The 21320-nt window shown below is 44.1% G+C and overlaps 1 protein-coding gene across 6 annotated transcripts in view; it reads right to left on the reverse strand.

Moving 5' to 3' along the window:
* Window positions 1-21320, reverse strand: part of ADARB2 (adenosine deaminase RNA specific B2 (inactive)) — a 368964-nt gene that overhangs the window by 37723 nt on the left and 309921 nt on the right. For all 6 annotated transcript variants that reach the window (XM_080974062.1, XM_080974061.1, XM_080974058.1 and 3 more), the window contains 2 exons: window positions 10285-10453; window positions 1132-1283 (listed from right to left, as the gene is read on the reverse strand). In XM_080974062.1, the coding sequence (XP_080830188.1) occupies window positions 1132-1283; window positions 10285-10453 (321 nt within the window). The remainder of the gene's footprint in view (window positions 1-1131; window positions 1284-10284; window positions 10454-21320) is intronic.

A 21320-nucleotide genomic window follows, 5' to 3' on the forward strand; every position in this document is an offset into this window, starting at 1 on the left:
CATCTGTACCACTGAAGCTTCCGAGTTCCTTTGAAGGGAATTCCCACATAAAATGCTTGGCAGAGGTTACCAAGGCATGGATGACAGAGGCGAGACATATATTTTCTGTGTTGAGTGCAAAGGCCAAACAATGCATTCTATGGAAGATCCTTGATCAGATTTACCAACTTCTTCAAAGACGTAGAAAAGCAGCCACATGGAGACCTGAACTGGATCAGGGTTGCAGTGCCATTTCTTCACTCAAAATTGCCCCCAGCCCCAGGAACTATGGGGATAATATGGGCAACTGTAGCCTGCTCCCTATATGGGGTGGATGATTAGCCTCTTTGGCTAAGATCCAGTGATGGCTCCTTTATTGCTGCTTTCAATTAAAACATGGAGAAATACACAGATATCCCACACAACAAGTGGGATTGGTATGGAAAGTGTTATACAAATGTTAATAGATAACTAAAGCGGTGTGTGTGTCAATTTGTCCAAGCTGGCTACAGCTGATGTGTATTAGAGTCTGACAACATCTGGAGGCACCATATTGGCTTTCTCGTGGTAATATAGGACTACGAGCTGCTGCTTTTACTTACTATGCTTTAGTACTGTGATCCCTCCCCATGGTTAAGGAATCAAGAGCTGGCTTGGTTAGGCTTGACAACAGCTGAATTAACTTCATTTAACATTAGTAAGGGTTAATAAGGGTTCCCCAGAATTAACTGCATTTAGCATTAAAGAAAGGTTTCCCTTGACTTAGGATCTACAAGCTCCTTCGAACTGTTGTTTCAGATCTTAGTTAGGGGTGAAGTCTAGTTAACTGGGGTTAATGCTGGCACTGATGAACTGCTTAACTGTGGTTAAGATGGCAAATTTATTCCAGGGAAGGCAAAGAACTTTCAAAGAGCAAGTTTGTCCCTGAAGCTGGCTCCCAGTTCCTTAACCACTGTTAAGAGGGAGCCCGTATTATTTCTATACAGGCCCATTGAGAGAGGTGTAACCATTGCATCATTTTCATAGTCAGCCATCATCTACATAACAGGGAAACAGAGAAGGAAAACATTAAGGGAAGCAAAAAAAAAAAAAAAAGGGGGGGGGGGGGAGAAAAGCTGAAATGAAACCAAACCAGGGAAGTACAGTTCTTACAGTCCGTTGTGATTTCATAGGGGGAGTTGAGGCGTGCGTCTCCACAGGGCGAAGTGCTCACGTACAGATGGAACAGAATGTTCTCTTTTAGCCTGTAGCCTCCCTCTTTTAACCGCACGAAGATTGATCTCTCGCCGTCTTCTTGTCGTTTGCTAGGATCATAGAGAAAGGTTGCAGGTCATTTGTTACATTCCGAATCAGAACTAATTCTGCTCTCCCTATGGGATAGCTCGCAGGCTCTTTGTTGTATTTTCTTCCCTTATAATACCTTGTATCGCAGCATCTCTCTAGGTAATGCTTGTATGATCTCCATGGTGTCTGAGTTTAAAGGTCCGACAATTTAAAACAGCCGTACAATAAAATAAAATCAGAATCAAAATACGTTATCAGAATATTGTCATTATTTATCAGTGCAAATAATAATAATGAAATAATTGGTTCTGTATCCAGAAAAGGATCAAAGAAGGAAGAGTCAATAGCTGGGTGTGTTTCAACTCTCTCTTTGGCAGCAACAAAAAGAGAGTGACTGGTGCCAGTACTATTATATAGTGAATTTTTTTAATGTTCAATGCTTTACTGTGTTTTAATATTTTGTTGGGAGCTGCCCAGAGTGACTGGGGCAACCTAATCAGATGGGTGGCATATAAATAATAAAATTATCATTATATTTATCAGTTGCTGGAAAAGAAGAGTTGTCTTTTTTCCACAAAATGATGGGAAATAGCAAATGAATTTCCCCTTTTTGTTTATATTTGGTGAGTAATACTATCATTAAGAGAACCGCTAACTATTACCGTATTTTACATCCCATAGGACGCACCGGCCCATAGGACGCACCTAGTTTTTTGGGGGGGAAATAGAGGAAATTCCCCCCCCCCTTTATTCCCCCCCCAAACCAGGTCGGGAAATCCAAACCAGGTCGGGGAACAGCGGGATGGCGGCGCTGCGCCTCCCCGCTGTCCCCCGAGCTTGTGGGGCTGCCCGATGTCTGCCCGAAGCGCGGGGTGCTCTGCTTTAGCGCTCCCCGCGCTCCGTGCAGCAGGCTGCTATCCGCAGCCTAGGGAGCCCTGCAGGAACTCCCGCGGGCTCCCCAGGCTTACGGACCCCTCTCGCTCTCCAAGCTTCAGCGAAAGCCTACATTCGCCCCATAGGACGCACACAGATTTCCCCTTCATTTTTGGAGGGGAAAAAGTGCATGCTATAGGGCAAAAAATATGGTATTTTATAACTGGAAAGCTGCAATCCTATACACAGGTGGCAAGGCTCATTCAACTACTTTGTATTGCTATGAGCTTGTTCCGAATTGTATTGTTTAATGGATTTTTTGTTTTGTTTTGTTTTTATTTATATGCTACTGTGTTTCTGATAGTATAGTGATTGTAATGTTTGTTAACTTTTAATGCTGCCATTATTGTGAAACACTTTGATCTCAATGCTTGTTGCTGGAAAAGCAGAATTCAAATATTAAAATCAAATCAATTCATAAAGCAGTTTATTCCATGTCCCTATTCATTTCCTCATTATATTTGCATTATGTAAAAACCACTTCCAGAAAATGAATGGAATCTGGTACATGTTTAACACTCATTTCTGTGTTATTTGATTCCAGAAAAATAAATAAATCATGGGAGTTAAGGTAAGGTTACCAGATTTTTTTCAATGAATCCGGGGACACTTTTCAACTTCAATGGATTTTGTATGGGGACTGATTTGCAAATCCAGGGACTGTCCCCGGGAAATGGGGACATCTGGTAACCTTAAGTTAAGGGGTGAAATTTGAGGCAATATATTTGCATACAGTTCTTTCCTGCGGTTTTCAAGGGGGAATCATGGGGGAATAGAATCACGCTTATCCGGAAAGGGCCAGGGAGTAGCATTATTGTCCAATGATATTGTCAAAGTTCATTGGTATGAATGAACTTTAGTGTGACATGATGGAATATTGGTCAAATAGCCACAGTTCCGTACTGCAGTGTGAAAGGAACATTAGAAAACGGAAAAGGAGCACAAGCATTATAATTAGAAAAACAAACACACTATTCTCTACCTCAGAACGCAACCTTAGTCAGGCCTTTTCAGTACTGGCCCCGACTTCTGAGGATTGTGCTGTTTATGTTTTCTTAAGTTATGGTCAAAGATTGAGTCTGGAGAAACAATATTAACCTGACTCTGAAAGCTAGTATCAATGGAAATACAACATGTAAAATTTAAATTTAAAGCTGTCAGTTAAGACAAAGTTGGCACATGTCGAGTCTTCATTAATTCACTTTTTAAAATACTTTTTGTGCGCATGGCAAGATTGCTACTTCTTTTTGACAATATGGTTTTATTTCAACCTTCTTTTGCTGAGGAGATTTATTTTTTTTTGAGCTAGAGAATTTCTGAATTTTCTGTCCATCAAATCAACTATCCCGTTATCACTGTTCACTGATTTAAGTGGGATTAGGGAAAAAGAAATGGTTTGAAGTTTGGTGCCCAACAAACTAGTTCTTTCCCAGACTTCTAATTTTGGGAGACTTGTAAACAAGTTAGGGTAGATTTGCGTACCTACGGGACCCCCTTTCCTGGTATGCCCCACGGAGGACCTTAAGGTCCACAAATGACAACATTTCGGAGTTCCCAGGTCGCAAGGTGGTTAGATTGGTCTCAACTAGAGCCAGGGCCTTTTCAGTACTGGCCCTGACTTGGTGGAACGCTCTGTCGCAAGAGACTAGGGCCCTGCGGGACTTGACATCTTTCCACAGGGCCTGCAAGACAGAGCTGTTCCACCTGGCCTTTGGTTTGGACTCAGTCTGAACCTTATGTTGCCCTCCCCTTATGGTTTTGCTCTATGGGCTACTTTTAAAATGAGACTGCATTTTAAATTGCATTTTAAATTGGTTCCCCCCCCTATTATGTTTTTACTGTAATTTTACTGGTGTTAGCCGCCCTGAGCCCGGCTCTGGCCGGGGAGGGCAGGGTATAAATAAAATTATTATTATTATTATTATTATTACTATTACTATTATTATTAGGATAGATTCATACAACCACATTTTGCATACAATGAGCTAATTTTGCAAGTCGTTTTGTGTTGGGAGCCTTGGCCAGCTCAAGTTACATACAATCCAAGTGTCCCGATTTTCTAGGGACAGTCCCAGAATTACGAAATACACCCCAGGTTCTGATTTGATCCAGGAATGTCCCTATTTCCCCTGCCAGTGCTGCTGCTGAGCTCAGGGAGGAGGATGAGTTGGAGCTTTTCTGGAGCAACAGTTTTGGCAGCAAGGGAGCATCCCATTGCATCTTGATGGCCGCTGCTGCTGGCCTCCTTCCTTGGGCAGCTCATAGCAGCTGCTGGAGAGTGGGCAAGGAGGAGGAGAGGCTGCTGCCGCCGTTGCCCAACCACTGGGCCTTAGTAGCTGCTGAAGGATGCTATGCACGGACACTGGACTTCTCTGGAAATACCCTTGGTGCACTATTTCCAGCTCCTCAAGTTGAAAAGCACAAACATGCACGCACCAAGAATGTGTGTGTAAATACAGTGGTACCTCGGGTTACATACGCTTCAGGTTACATACACTTCAGGTTACAGACTCCACTAACCCAGAAATAGTACCTCAGGTTAAGAACTTTGCTTCAGGATGAGAACAGAAATTGTGCTCCGGCAGCGTGGCGGCATCAGGAGGCCCCATTAGCTAAAGTGGTGCTTCAGGTTAAGAACAGTTTCAGGTTAAGAACGGACCTCTGGAATGAATTAAGTACTTAACCCGAGGTACCACTGTATGGTTATGATTAGATATGCTAATTCCACACACAGCCCGAAAAACTTTCTTACTTTCTACACTCTCTTTTTATTTATTTTTTAAGACCAAATGATTATGCAGGAATAGCTGGTAAATCTATTTCTCCTGGTACGTGGGCTGAGACCCTGAGAACGGCTTCTTAACACACCTATTCAAAGCAAAATAAAGAGTCAGCCCACCTTTCACAAGTTTATGGCACACCCAACATACATTCAAAGCACAACCCTTCCCCCCAAAGATTGCTGGGAGCTGTAGTTTCCCCCCTCGTAGAGCTATGATTTCCAGTACCCTTAACCAACCACAGCTCCCAAGATTCTTTGTGAAAAGACGCACGCTTCAAAAGTACATAGGACAAGCTTTAAATATCTGGCGCAGGTCTACATTGTGGTGCACATTTATTTTCTAGCAGGTGTAGGGATACTCTAGCATATGAAGTGGACTTCAGATTCATAGGTCTGATTAACAGGAATTTTGCCTGTCTGTCTAGGACAGGCACCCCCAAACTCGGCCCAGATGTTTTGGGACTACAACTCCCATCATCCCTGACCACCGATCCTGTTAGCTAGGGATGATGGGAGTTGTAGTTCCAAAACATCTGGAGGGCTGAGTTTGCCTATGCCTGGTCTGGGAGGTTTTTCCTCACACTGATAGATTTCACCGACATTCTCTTTTTCCCTAGGCTGGTTGCTCTTTTCCTTCTAACTCTGAATGCACCTTTCTCTCTCTCTCTCTCTCTTCCACAAGCACAATCAACAACCCTCAGCAGCGCCTTGTGTTTGCTTTCGACTAGCCTGCCTTCCAGCCCGAGCCTCTACCTCCTCCACAGCCTGCCTGCTGTTAAAACCGTTTGGCTGTCACTCTTCCATGCTTTGCTTGTTTTGTCGGTTTTTGATGCTACGATGCGTTTTCTGTCGAGTGAAATTTACAGGCACATTACCCTGCTTGACAGGAACGCTGAGCCACTGGGATCTCCTGAGGAGAGGGTGGACGCCCGCAGCTCTCTCTCATTTGCCTGCCACCTTCTGTGAAATCTCCCAACCACTTTAATTGCATTATCACCCTGCCACAAAACCCCCCAGAACAATCGAGTACCTGAAAAATCCTGCCACTCAGGAGCTTTAAAGCAAAAATCCTCCCCCGCTTCCTCATTTGGATGGAATGGCAAAGCAGAATCAACTGGGAACTGAGGGGGACCATGAAAGTGTCACACATTGCCTTGTATTATTAGGCTAAGCTGTGCTATTGAGATAACCTGGTGGTATTTAACAGCAGGGATGGAGAGGTAAGTTTTTAAGGACTCAGTTCTGTAGGAGTATAGTTACTTATCTTCCTGGATAAAATGGAGCGATGGCACAGCTTCCTCCTTGTAGTATTTCCTCCCACCCACTGTTTACTCCTGAAAGGTGAAAATAGAGAAAACCTTGCTTTGTCAACTGATGCTAAAGTCTTGGGCAAAACCACTCAGAACCCCTGAACATGTTACCTCATGTCAATGGGCAGAGATGGCCTTGTGTTCATTGCTGTGTTTCATTTTGTCAACATCCTTCAGCCCTGTATACTTGAAGGAGTGTCTCCACTCCCGTCGTTCAGCCCGGACACCAAAATTCAGCTCTGAGGGCCTTCTGGCAGTTCCCTCACTGCGAGAAATAAGGTTACAGGGAACCAGGCAGAGGGCCTTCTCGGTAGTGGTGCCTGCCCTGTGGAACACCCACCCGTCAGATGTCAAAGAAATAAACAATTATCTGACTTTTAGAAGACATCTGAAGGCAGCCCTGTTTAGGGAAGTTTTTAATGTTTGATATTTTACTCTGCTTAATGTTTTAATTTGTTGGAAGCTGCCCAGAGTGGCTGGGGAGACCCAGTCAGATGGGTGGCATATAAATAATAAGTTGTTGTTAAAATAAGGCCGCCCTGCTTCATGAGAAAAGACAGATGCCTCCCACATTTTCATGCCTAGTCTTTAGAATGGTCACTTTCACATTGCTCAAAAAGAGGAAACGTGTCACCAAAAGTGAGCACACATTTGCATAATATTTGCATAAATTAATATAGGTATGTTTCCTTAGACATGTATGAAAGCAGTGGTATACTCAATTTGCCTCTGAATCTGAATGTGGTCTCCATATATTTATCTGAAAAGCACAAATGCTTGGGGCCACAAATGACTTGCGGCAGTGAGTTCCATAAATTAATTGTGCTTATTTTGAAAATACTGCCTGAAGAGGAATGAGAAGGAAGTAGGCAAGAGGAAGGGGAGGGACAGCCTTGAGACACTTTTGCCATCCTTTCACTATGAGTAGAAATTCTGTTCAACTTTATTCTGAAACATGCACCACTATTTTTGAGCTAAACCCCAAAGACCCGATCAACATCATGTGTGAACAAGGCATAAAAAGGATTACCGTGTTGTGGAAGGGAAGGAAACTTAGCTTTGCAGTCATTTCAACTCAGAAGGTACTGGGGGTAGGTAGCATTTGTGTGTGTGTGTGTGTGTGTGTGTCTGTCTGTGTGTAGTTCAATAGAGTAGAGGCATCGGCTCCTGGCTAAATCGAGAGTGTGTGTGAGAGAGAGCCATCTGTATAAGTTGTTGTGAACAGGGTTTTGTGTTGCTCTGAGAATTCGCTACACAAAAGGAATGTATCATCGATCCAAATAACATAATAACGTAACCGAATGTGCTGTGGAGATAGATCAATATGGAGCTTAAGATACAGTGATTGCACTTCTGTCTTCAGGGACTAGGATGCCATTCTTAACACAAAGCAAGCACAGGGACTGCTAAGCAGAGAAAACATAATAATTTAATGTACACCCAAAAATGAAAAAAATAAAATAAAATGCAGAGACTATAAGAGACAGTGTCAGTTATGGCCGATCTCTTTCTGGTTCTCGCTTTTACTCTCTTCCTTTCAAGTTATGACTACTTTCTCTGTTATTGACATGCCACATTTCATCAATGCCCAGATGGAACAGCGATGCAAAAAAGAAAAACACCACAATTACTGAATTTTTCACATACAGTGGTACCTCGGATTACATATGCTTCAGGTTACATACGCTTCAGGTTACAGACTCCGCTAACCCCTTGGGTTAAGAACTTTGCTTCAGGATGAGAACAGAAATCGCATGGTGGCAGCAGGAGGGCCCATTAGCTAAAGTGGTGCTTCAGGTTAAGAACAGTTTCAGGTTAAGAACAGACCTCCGGAACGAATTAAGTACGTAACCAGATGTACCACTATATTTACAGGTACAGCCCAACATGGACTCCTCCCTGTTTGCAGAGTGAAGAGCTTCTTTCACAAAACCCAGGGATTAATTTGAACTTTTGGCTCACCAGGAAGCTTCCTCACAAGGGAGTGTGGCCCTCAGGCTGAAAGAAGTTATCTACCTCTTGCCCAGAGGTTTTCCCGTGACTATGATATAAATAACCAATGTACATAACTAGCTGCATTCAAGCATTTAATATCACATAGTTTGGCCCTTAGATTCAGGGTGAGCCAAACCGGCTGAAGGGCCAAACTACAGAGGGAAAGGCATTTGTGACCGAGCGACGTCTAGGAAAAGCTAATTCTCCCTTTGTTTCCAGCCCTGTGACGTTTATTGTCAGACAGAGGGAGCACTACGGTATCCTGTTTGGATTCCAGGGTGACTGTCTGCTTCACGCACCAACGGGCAGCTCTTTTAAGACCCAACAAACGTATTAATGATCAACAGTATACAAGAGAGCGTGTTCATCGTAAATAACCTTCCCCTGGATGACTCAGCAGCCGCGAAGGAGGAAAATGCCCGTAATGAGAAAACGGCTAGTCTTTCATTCGCTGGTCATTTACTGCTATTATCAGGCCTGTGTTTAAAGCATTCATCAAAAACAACCAAGAGGCTTCGTGAAACACGGCTTTGTGATTAAAATCTAATAGCTGCTGGAAGAAAATAGGCTGGCATAAAGTGTCTCTTGAATAAATCCGACTCCCTGTGTAAAGTTATTTGGCTGCATGTCAACAACGTGCAAACATATACACATGGCGCTGGCCCAATACCTTTTGGCACCTTAGGCGAGCCACAAAATTACCCCTACCACCACCGCCAGGGAGGAAGATGGGAGTGAAGATCTACAGATGGAACGGAAGGGGAATAAAGATCATATTGGAAATGGTTGAAGTGGGAATCAAAGGCCGTCACTGGGTGGGGGAAAGGGCCCCATTCTGAATCACCCCTGGCAGGTGCATAGGCCAGGAGACCCCATAGGGAAACCCCACAGGGAAACCCCACCATTTCTTCCCTAGAGGTGGGAGGAGACCAACAGCACCTCATAGAATCAGGAGGAGCTGTCAAGGAGGTACCAAGAAGTGCACTGCAGCCATCACTACTACTGCATGTCCTAAACCCCTGACCTACCTGGTGGCAAGTCAGTAGGTCAAGCCCCCACTCCACGTGTCCAAAGTCCAAACTGGAGCACAGCCCCACAGAGATGCTGGAGCATCAAAGCTGAGGTCCATTAACACGGACAGTTGAGCAAACTCAGCTCTGCTGACCTTTTGTACTTTGCGTGCTGATTGCAACATCTGGACTTGATGAAGCAGGTGACTCTCACCTGCTCCAAGCCTCTTCCCAGAGCTAGCCAGCCCCACCTAGCCAGCTAGGGAGCTGGGCTGTGGGCCCTTGCCTGCCTCAGCCTACTGGAGTGCCACTGCCACTGCTCCCTATGCCTCAGAGTCCACCGTGTTTGTGGAGACACCCTCTGGCTCTGGCGATGGGTCCTGCTGCTCTGGTTCCTGTGCACTGACCCCAATCCCCTCATCATCCTCTTTCACCCTGTGAGTACTTCCTACATCAACCTCTCCTTCCCCATCCCCAGCTTGCCCTGGTGTGTCCCAGTCTCAGCTACACCCCTCACTGGGATCCTTTTCTTCCTCTTCCTCCTCCCCATAGTCCTGCCAGTTCATGACATCATGCCACATTGGCAATACCCGATACATATATGTATAGAATACTTTTCCTTTCTTGGTTTTAGCTCCCCCAGCCTTTCTTCACTTGGCAGGCAGACATATACTCATTTTTTCATTCTATTTTGTTCTCTGCATAAATATCAGATGGTTGTCATTTCTTGGACATTATTTGAATTGCTGTGAGATTGCATTGAACTCTGTTAGTTATTTGCTGAATTTGTTGGGTTTTGCCTATTTTATGCTTTTTTTGGGGGGGATATTATTATTATTATTATTATTATTATTATTATTATTATTAATTTTGAGAGAAACATTCACCAGTGTCACTGATTTATTGTGAGCCTCTTTAAGCTCGGCACTCTTGCTGGAGAAGCGGAATACAAATACTAAATCGAACCCGAACCACCCAAGCGCAGTTTTACCTCAGGTGAAGCTCCAGCTGCGAGTAAAGGAAGTGAAGGAAGGCCCTCCGCGCCACAATCTCGGCGTGGCAGTCGTTGACTACGAGCCCTTGGTCGTTAAGGTATTCTCCATTTATGCACTTGGTACCCGATGTCAGTACAATAACCTGAGCCTGCCGGACATCCAAACCTGCAGGGAGGCAAAATAAATAAATAACAAAAAACAACCACACACACCAAAAAAACCCCACGCTGCGCCGCACCACACCGACGGTCTTTTTTAGAATCGCCTGGCAGCGTTAACACTCGTAATTGCTCGAGTACTTAAAGATCACGCTTTCATGTGGCAGTGGAGACAGCTCTAATAGGGTGATTACACGGCTCCTGGAATATGCAGCCATCTCGCATCTCGACACTACTGGAATAATGTGGGATCCCATTTCAGTCCGGACTGCTAATTCCTAGATAAAAGCCAGCCAGAAAGTTTACTTGTTGAAATCAATAACTACATCGCAAGAGGTGTACATCCCTGTAAGGAGGTAATAAAAGAATCTCTTGCAGTACTGATAAATAGTAGCCTGCCGGGTTTAGGGTGGTTTTTTGTTTTGTTTTTTATGATGGCAACATACATCCCTTGTAATGTGAGCTTTCATTTCTGTGCCACTGGAAGCACTAAATAAAAAGTAAGGGAGTTTTAGAGCTGCTCTTCTTTAGAAGTTGTACAGAAAACACAGGCCTTGTCGGCCAGGTCTCTGTTTTGTCTCCCATCAGCTGCTATTGAAGTGTTAGTTGTTCGCCCAGATAGAGGTGCATGCAGAATAAAATCTGAGGCTGGATCTCCCCCTGCTCTCAAGCTCTACCCTTCTACACTCAGTTTACTTGCCCTTTAATAAGCTCCATTGTTTGTTTAGTTATTTTAAATAACTTCAATTCCTGGCCTTTGTCCTAAGACCTTAGGCAGGTTACATCTGAACCTCCAAGTGTCCCTGTTTTCCAAGGACAGTTCCGGATTTACAGAAAGCGTCCCATTTTCTGATTTGATCCCAGAATGCCCTGCTTTTCCTTAGGAAATCCCTATTTTCATCGGAGAATTGTTGGAGGGTATGGAGTTATGAGGCCCACGAGCCAAGGAGATAAGCAACTATTCAACCTTTAGAAGACATCTGAAGGCAGACCTGTAGAGTAATACCTCTGCGAACGTCTGCCTTGTCTAGCATCCATTCCGGCGAACGTCCGCGGCAAACCCGGAAGTACCGGAACGGGTTACTTCCGGGTTTGCCGCTTGCACATGCGCAGAAGCACAAACCTCTCTGCGCACGTGCACAGACACGGCGCATTGCCCTGCATCCTTTTCGGCTAGCCGCCGGGGCTCTGGAATGGATTCTGGCCACAAAACAAGGTACGAATGCATAGGGAAGGTTTTTTTTAAAAAAAACGTTTTATTATGTTTTTATATGTGTGCTGGAATCTGCCTTGAGTGTTTGAAGCAACCCAGTCAGATGGGTGGGGTATAAATAATAAAATTATTATAAAGATTATTATGGAACAGGACATCCCTATTTTCATCGGATAAATGTTGGAGGGTATGTTACAACAGTAAATATATGAGTGATCTGGAGAAAGGGAAAGGAGGAAGCATCAAGGGGAGAGGACCAGTGGAGCAAATTTATCCTGCCCTCTACTGAGTCTTGGCAACCCAGATGGTTATTGGCTCATTATATATAATGTGGGGCCTGACGCCACCTTTCATATCTGCACTGAAACCACGGGCCATTAGACCACGAACCACAGCATTAATGAGTGACTGCAGTGATTAACAACAGCTCATCGTCAGCATACTTTTGAAGGAATCGTGCAGGAAGGAAGGAAAATGCTGGTAGCAATAGAACATAAATTCAGAAGCACATCTGCAAGGAAAGTAGTGTTTCCATCTGTAGAGAGATAAAAGCATTCTTCCTCCTAGCGTAAAACATTATCCTTTCTTTTATTTATTTGGAAACCTAGCTAGTTCTGATTCATTAAGGCTCCAGGTAGGTTTCAACACTGCGGGGGGGGGGGGGAGAGAGTTCAGCCGTCGGTTATAAATCAAGCTATGAGAAACATTAACCAAACAGCTAAATCATTCCAAGTAACAGACTGTAGTGGTGACCTCCAAAAGCTAGCCCAGGCCAAGACGATCTTAAAAGAGGATCAGGCTGTAGCAATCTCCGAATAAAAGGAATTCCACAGTTGCAGGGCAGGCACTAAGAACGTCACACTTTATGTGTCTGTCCCAATATGAAGCATATTGCCATATTTATTTATTAGATTTATGTCTTGCTTTTTCAGATGGTTTGCAACATTTTACGGTTTTTCTTTTAACCTCCCATGTTCCTTGTCATGGGGCTCATGCTTTCAAGCCCTCACCAACTTTTATAACTCGATCCCCCCGCTACCATTTTTATTGATCCATAGAATTGTAGAATTGTAGCGTTGGAAGGGACTTTGAGAGTCATCCGGTCTGACCCGTTGCAATGCAGGAATCTCAAATAAGCATCCATGGCAGATGGCCATCCAACCTCTGCTTAAAAACCTCCAAGGAAGGAGAGTCCACCACTTTCCAAGAGAGTCTGTTCCACTGAACAGCTCTTACTGCCAATTGTTTAGTCAGAATCTCCATTCTTGTAACTTGAACCCAGTGGTTCTGGTCCTCCCTTCTAGAGCTGGAGGAAGCAAGCTTGCTCCCTCCTCCATGTGACTGCCCTTGAGATATTTGAAGAAGGAGAAGAAGAGTTTGAACTTGATAGCCCGCCTTTCACTCCCCTTAAGGAGTCTCAAAGCGGCTAACAATCTCCTTTTCCCGTCCTCCCCCACAACAAACACTCTGTGAGGTAAGTGAGGCTGAGAGACTTCAGAGAAGTGTGACTAGCCCAAGGTCACCCAGCAGCTGCATGTGGAGGAGCGGGGAAGCGAACCCGGTTCACCAGATTACGAGTATCTCCTCTCCATCTCCTCTTGCCCAACTCCCTCAACCACTCCTCATAAGGCTTGGTTTCTAGACCCTTGATCATTTTGGTCACCCTCCTCTGCATATTTTTTGTAATCCATTAGATAAAATCCATTATCACCATAATCAGAATCTGAAACCAGGGTTTGAGGTAGATTTGTAGGCTCTGGGTGTGAAGGAATCTGGACAATGTAACCATGTAAGAGTTCATTTTTAGTAGTGCATCACTCATATATGATTCCTTCTGCATCTATGTGTGGTAGAAGTCTGGGGCCACACTCAATCCCAGGTCCCTGATAGAAACACCTGCTTGCCAAATGTGTATATGGCAGTTATTGGTATACACTTAAAATGTTTCGTATGTATGGGTAAAAAAATAATCTGGAAAGACGCATGATCCAAGTGACAACATGATCCAAACTGTTGATTTGTAAATAGCAAAAACATTCAGAGTTGATTTGCAGTGTAATAACAATTGCTGTTGTTTTTCGCCCCCCTGTCAGACCAAATGAAGAATGCTACAGTCACTCTAAGTAATTAAATAACCATTAAAAAGAATTAATCATAACACACATGCGCACACACACTTGCAGTTTACTGTTTTTATCCTGCTTTAACCCAATTTTTGCAAAGCCTTATTATAAGACTCACTGACCCTAGAATCACACAATTTAAAATAAATCGGGAGAGCTGAACTTCATCCTTTGTTATAACCTTGACACCTGATACATCTGTCTGACAAAGTCTTCTGAATATATTTCTTTCCCCCTCAAATCGCTGCATGAAATAAAGCCTTACACCTCCTGTGGATGATGGGGCAAGTGGGGAAAGACTGGATGAAATTAGATATAAAGGGTGAACAATTTATAAATGGAGGGTTTTAATATTGGGCTAAACCCTTATAATAGTTTTCAATTTGAAAAGGAAATGAAGCAAGGTAATAGGGGAGAATAAGGAGGAAGAGTTGCTTTGTCAGCCATGTGCTGGCGAAGGGGTAATTTAAAGTGGGGAGAAGGGACATAAAAACCCAGTTTGCATGTAATGCTACGCCAAACCATGACATATCACTAACGCTGGAGTGCCAGGTGCAAATTAATGTCTGGGAGTGAGCAAAATACAATTGAGGAACAGGGTTCCTCTAGCTCAGGGGTCAGCAACCTTTTTCAGCAGGGGGCAGGTCCACTGTCCATCAGACCTTGGGGGCGGACAGCGGACTATATTTTGGAAAAAATATATATGAACGAATTACTATGCCTCACAAATAACCCAGAGATGCATTTTAAATAAAAGCACACATTTTACTCATGTAAAAACACCATGCAGGCCCCACAAATAACCCAGAGATGCATTTTAAATAAAAGGACACATTCTACTCATGTAAAGGCGATTGGGAGGGATCTAGCCCCCGGGCCTTAGTTTGCCTACCCATGCTCTAGCTCATGCCTAGTCCAGAAATTTGTTTTCAGTACCAGAAGTGAGTTTCCTGCCTCATGAAAATCCCCTCCTGGTTTCCCCCCTCAAGATTTCTTCATCTCAGCCGCCTAATTTAGAAGGTGAAGATGGCGAGGAGGCTGTTTTGTTGTTGTTGTGGTGGTGGTGGTGGTGGTGGTGGTGGTGGTTAAACAACTGGGAGTCAGAAATCTTGGTGATCTACTCAGTGCTTTTTCCGGGGGAGGGGGGGTTATGCAGGGGTACACATACCTCTAAACCTTTTGTGAATCTAAGTTTGTCCTCTTGAGGGGCAGTATTTCGATATGAGTAGGAAAATGAGAGTACCTCTAAACATTTTTTTAGAAAAAAAGCACTGGATCTACTGCAAATCTCTCAGAGATCTATCAGTAGATCCCAATCTACCTTCTTCCCGCTCTGGGGTCAAGTTAAATTGGGGGGGAAGGGAGAAGTAAGAGGAGACCTTCCAGAAGATAAATAAACTAAAAGAGGCAAGGCCTTACCTGGGTCATTTAGATTCCTGACAACTTAGATATACAACTGGAAGCAAAACTCCAGCATCTAAAACACCAGTGTCTTTGCCAGCTTCTATCTGGGATTTTAAAGCTCAGGAGTGGCTCACCTGTGGGTCTCCAAAAGTTGTTGGACTACAACTCCTATCATCCCATTGGTCATGCTGGCTGGCTAGGGCTGATGGGAGCTGAACATCTGGGGGACCACAGATAACTGGAGTACTGAAAGTGGGATGCATAAAAAGTATGTTCTTGATAACAGTCAGTTATGGACTTTCCCCTTATTGTTTGGGGGGACAGTTGTGAATATGTGGAGTGGCTAATCAGGCTGGGCTCTAAGCCTCAGCTTTCAAGGAACCATTTCCCATATGATGACAACTGGTTGTTAAAGCAACCCTAAGATCATCTGAAGCTGAAAATCACTTTGAGGGGTAAGTTCCCTTTTCTTTAGGCATTTGGCCTCAACTGAACCCTTCCTTTAAACCCTAATCGGTCTCTAATACGCTAGCGAATAGTTTTGTAAATTGCAAATGTTTTCCGTTACTTGTAACGCAGCTTTGCAAATAGACTCTTATCAGCAATGCAAATGATTTCAGCCTTGTAAATAACCCATTATCAGCAATGCAAATGTTATCAGTCCCATGTAACCTAATTTGCTCTCTCTCTGAAAGATGAAATTTTGCTACCTGCTTGTTTTGCCTGATTAAGAGATCCATGAAACAAGGAAGCTCATGTGCCCCAGGAAAAATATATAAATAAATGTATGCAACGAACTACAGTGCACCTTCATTAAACCGAATATTTTTGTTAGACCTTTCTGCTAGGGTGGGTAAGGGAACTCTCAGTTTCTTCTCTGGAAGGGATGAGGCTTTGGGACAAATTGACAGAAATCTGAAATGGCAGAATTAAGTTAGCCACCCAATCCTATTTGTGTCTCCATGTGACAGCCCTTTAGATATTTAAAGATGGCTACCATATGAAGATGGCTAGCAAAGGGACTGACGTGAGCTGTAGTTACCAAAACATCTGTAGGGCATCAGGTTGGGGAAGACAGATCTGTTTCCCCCCACTTCCCCCTTCCTCTAATGGTGATGACTGACGCGAACAAGTTGTTCGGTAAAAGAGAGAGCTGGAAATAATGATAGATTAAAGTCATCCTTGTGAATTATTCATGAGGTACAATTTCATGTAATTTTCAGTGCTGGTTCATATCTAGCTGGTAGGCAATAATTTGCTATTCTTTTTTGTTTGTTTTCCATTTAACAAATCAATCAAACGTGTCTGTGTGTGTGTGTGTGTGTGTGTGTTTTCTAATCACGCTGAACTTCCAGCCCCGCTCTTGATTATTTTATTCGTTTTATTGTTTCTGGAATAGAGCTCAACTGAACTTTTCTCAAAGCCAAGGTAGTTTCATTCCAGGCTATATCTGTGCCGTCCTTTCCTATAGTGACTTTATGGTCTTCATTAGACCATCCTCTGCCAAGGATATTGAAAAAAGAGAAAGGGATGCTATATTGGGGTATGCAGGAGAAAACGGACCTCTCCCAATTCATGTTATTGAAGCCAGTCGGCAAACATCACTTTCTACATTGGTATGCTTAGAATGGCAGTCTAAAACCTGTCCATAATGCCATTACCCTTTGGTAAAGGTAAAGGGACCCCTGACCGTTAGGGCCAGTCGTGACTGACTCTGGGGTTGCGGCGCTCATCTCACTTTATTGGCCGAGGGAGCCAGCGTACAGCTTCTGGGTCATGTGGGCAGCATGACTAAGCTGCTTCTGGCGAACCAAAGCAGTGCACAGAAACGCCGTTTACCTTCCCGCCGGAGCGGTACCTATTTATCTACTTGCACTTTGACGTGCTTTCGAACTGCTAGGTTGGTAGGAGCAGGGACCGAACAACGGGAGCTCACCCCGTAGTGGGGATTCGAACTTACCGGAAGAATAAGAAACCAAGATAACAAACTTTTTATAAAAGAATGGAAATGGTTTATTGAATATTTACAGATAAATTGCAAACAGATAAAAGCATTGGCAAGATTATTGGAATAACCTGCAGTTTCATAAGAGTATATATTTCAAGTAGATAATTAAACGAGCAAATTAAATGAATTTGGATACGCGGAAGATATTAAAAAATAAATTTAAGGAACCGCAGAAAGAGGGGGAAGGAAGTCAAACTTTGAAATGTTAAATTGATAAACGAATGAAATGTATAAACTTGAAAAGTACAAATAAAAACTAAAAAAAGCAGGGCTTCTTGCCCTGGAAGCAGAGCCTAAGACAAGGCCTGATCCTGAGGCCTAGAGATCCTAATGAACCTCACAGGGAGTGGGCTCATAGGGAGAAAAGGACTCTCTCTCTCAGGCAAATTTGCTCTTATGTTGGATCAGCTCTCTTCAAGTCAGTGGGGAGTTCAAAAATAGCAGTGCACCACATTTTACCTCCCTGTTCACGCAAGAATAGCCACCTTATGTCATCCCTAATTAGCATTCTCTTGCTCAGGATCGCCACGAATCCGATGTTGACAGAACGGGGCATAAATCAGAGTGGCAACAGAACTGATTAAATGTTTGCAAGCAGAGAATGGCTCCACGGGAGAGATTAAAATAATCAAATATGTATAACTGCACTAATTGATGCACTAAGGTAAGAGGAAAATGGCCTGGGAGCTCGCGAAAGGCGTAAACCCAGAGAAGGTTTTGCGTGAAGCGGGGAAAGAAAGCAGCTGTTGTATTATAACGAAGATGGCTTCAGCACAAGCAAAGGCAAGAAAATCAAGAAGGAGAGGGATTATTATCAACAACAAAGGCTACTTAGAGTGGAGGAGGGCTCCCCAAGGAAGACCCAAAAGACCTGCTGCTAAGTGGTACATTTAAATCTCAAATTGGGAAAGAAAGGCACTCAAGGGTGCAGTACGGGGAGCAATCCAGCACTTGCGGAGGCATGGATGTGATGACTTAGCAGTCTTTTCCGCTTCTGGTTTCTATGGCCCATTTCATTTACTCCCCTGTCCCCTCTGTGAACAGAGAAGAAGGAAAACTGCTGGCCTAGCAGAGAGTATGCTGATTTAGCAGAATCATCTGCACCTCTGCCCATGCTTCTGAGGTGTTGCATCTGCGTCCATCAATGTGTTGCAGTGGGGCAGAGGAAGCTGCGATTATAGTCTCCACTTGTGCCATACATTTAAAGCAGTATCATATACCACCCTCAACAGTTATGTCTTCCCCCAGAGAATCTGGGAGCTGTAGTCTGTGAAGGGTGCTGAGAGTTGCTCAGAGAACTTTATTCCCCTTCCCTCAAAGAGGGACTGACTGTTGAAGCACTCTGGGAAATCATCCCTCTGTGAAGGGTCTCCTGATCATCTCTTCATTCATGGACATAGGTTAGGGTCAACATCAGGCCCCTGCTAATGCTAACCAAGCCCCTGCCCCTGTTCCACACACCCCAACATGGCAGACCAAGCTGCACTAAGTAGATGGATTTCCCACCAAGCCTCAGAATAAGCTTAATTCTGGGGCACTGTGGAAAATTCAAAGGTTGGCTGACTGCTTGCAGCACTACTACCACGGCCAGAGGAGCCTCCCAGGGCGAGCTGGCAGAGAGGATGGGATCTACTAGAGCAAGCCCTGACCCCAGTTATCTGCATGCAGTGTTCCACACAGATCACTTGAAATTGGGCAGGCAGCAGCTCTGCTGAGCTTTTGGTGACTCCTGAAGTTGGCTTTATTCACCCACCCAGCCTTTTGTGGGTGACTGATGCCAAACCTTGGGAGGTTATTGTCACAAAGCTACTGTGGCTATTGCTGCATTATACTTATTTATTGCTGTTAAGTATTGAAGTTCTCACCCTGGCCACCAGGCGTATTGTGTATATAGTTTTCACTCAGGTCCACGCCAGTTAATTTAGGTGGGAAACTCTGGGTTGTTGTTGTTACAATGTTGACAGCCGCCTGCCTATAAAAGCAGGCCGGCTGAGCTGTTCAATTCAGTTCAGTTCCAGCTTACGTAAAAAGAGCTACTTGGAGAAATCTCTGTGTCATCTGCTTTGTCAACCCACTACTTAATAATTGCCACATGCTTTCGCTCATTTTGTTTTAATGCACTGTTTTATGAGGTTGTGTTTTATTGATGTACACCACCTTGGGATTTGTATGAAGGATGGCGTAACAAAATGTTAAGCAAGCAAACCAAGAAAAACGCAGCACCTTTGACCCTCCAATTCAATAGTGGCACTGCACTGGATAGGTAGTCTACACATACGCTATGTTAGGGCAGGCAAATCACAGTATGGTAAACATGGATGCAGAGAGGCACAATCTCAAGGCTTCATTGTGAGAGCTGCTACCTTCCTTCTATGGATCTTGAGGGTCTTCAGAGCCCCAGGGGCTTCTCTTGCCTTCAGGAAGCACCTGGTCAGCTCTTCAGTTGACTTCAGTTGGCTTCAGTTGTCCCATCCTCAGAGCCCTTCTCAGATCTGTTTCTTTAAGCAGTTTTGCTTCCCCATTAAGCCCTCTGTCATCGGACCTCATTTCCTCCTCCTCAGTTCCGTTTGCAATGGCTTGGTCTCTCCTGCCCACATTTCACTGGACCCCAGAGTGGGCCCCCCTCCCTCGTGAGGAGAGGTGCAAAGACCTCCCCCCTGTAAGCAAGCGCAGTGGTGGCTGATGCTGTTGCCTTTTTTCTCATCGACAGAGAGGAAGTCCTACACCTTTTTGCGATCATACGCTCTCCTCTGCTCTTTAAAACATGGCAGCTAATTTGTGTTACTCCACATCTTCTACAGCAGCCATTTTTGTGTGTGTGACAGATGCCCATAGCTCCTGTCCTTAAAAGGGAGCAGGATGTTTGTGTCACAGCCTGCGTATTTCCTGTCCACAGGATGTTTCTGTTGTGTCTTTGCTTTCGTTTTCTCTCTCTGTGTCGGAGACACTGAAGCAGGCAGTCATGTTTTTCTTTGTTCTGACCAACGCTGAATATACTTGTAAATAATACTCTCCTGCATGCATCTTTCGCTGTGAATTATCTGCTGATAGAGCGTGCATCAGCTCTGGAATGTGGCAAGCTATTTCTGGAGCTCGTGTCGCTAATTGCTGATACTGCGTGTCTACGGGAGATCGATGGACGTCCGGAGACGACTTGTGGGGCCATGATGGACTTTGCCTCCCTGGCAGTATCCCAACACTTTTTGCGATCATACGCCCTCCTCTGCTCTTTAAAACATGGCAGCTAATTTGTGTTACTCCACATCTTCTACAGCAGCCATTTTTGTGTGTGTGACAGATGCCCATAGCACTTTCCCAAAATTTCAAACGCACCTGTTGGCCCCCAAAAGTTGGCTCCCCCTGTTGCAAAGTGTGTGTAATGTAACGCAGCCCCCCAGAACTTGTTTCTGGAGGAGTTTTGTAAAGCACGCATACTTGGCTTTGCTGTTTTGACAATGCTTCCGACGGCATATTGGCTCCTTAAATCGCTGGCCTATTGTATCAGTCTGCTAATACATTTTACCAGGCAGTAAACTAAGGGCCAGGAATCAATTGCCCATCAATATTCTTGATTACCTTTAGGTGCCCTGCCTTCTGAATCTTAAAACGACTGGAAGGATCCATGGAGACAGATTGCCAACTTTTTACTTTTCTCCTGCTACCTCACTTAGCAATCATTAAGATCCATTTCATGAGATATGGGCGATAATTTGCCATCTTTTATCACAGCGTGAAATTGCTGTTTAGAGCCCCTTTTGTCCACTTCATCTTTATTTCATATGTAAGATAACTGAAAAGGCCTCCCTGCTTGCTTTTAAGATCAAAGTGATTGTCAGCTTCAGGGAAAAAAAAAGAGAGAGAAGAGAAAGAGAAAATTGAACTCAAAAAATCAATGTATATTGCTCTTCTGTGAGTTTCCTCGCCTCCTTCTCTGAAGAGGACCAAACTTCTTAGATTATGTATTTTGAAGAGAAAAGCAGACAAAGATGTCTCTATCTATATTTAAACTGTCAAGATGTATCAAGTTCAAATGGGAAAAATAGTGTTTAAATACCAGCCTTCCTCTTATTCACTGTAAGTGTGCAGAGGGCTTCCCTCCACTCTCTTTGAAGAAGGACTTTGAAAA

Source organism: Podarcis pityusensis (genome assembly GCF_964106645.2).
Source record: "Podarcis pityusensis genome assembly, chromosome: 12".
Classification (NCBI taxonomy): Eukaryota; Metazoa; Chordata; class Lepidosauria; order Squamata; family Lacertidae; genus Podarcis; species Podarcis pityusensis.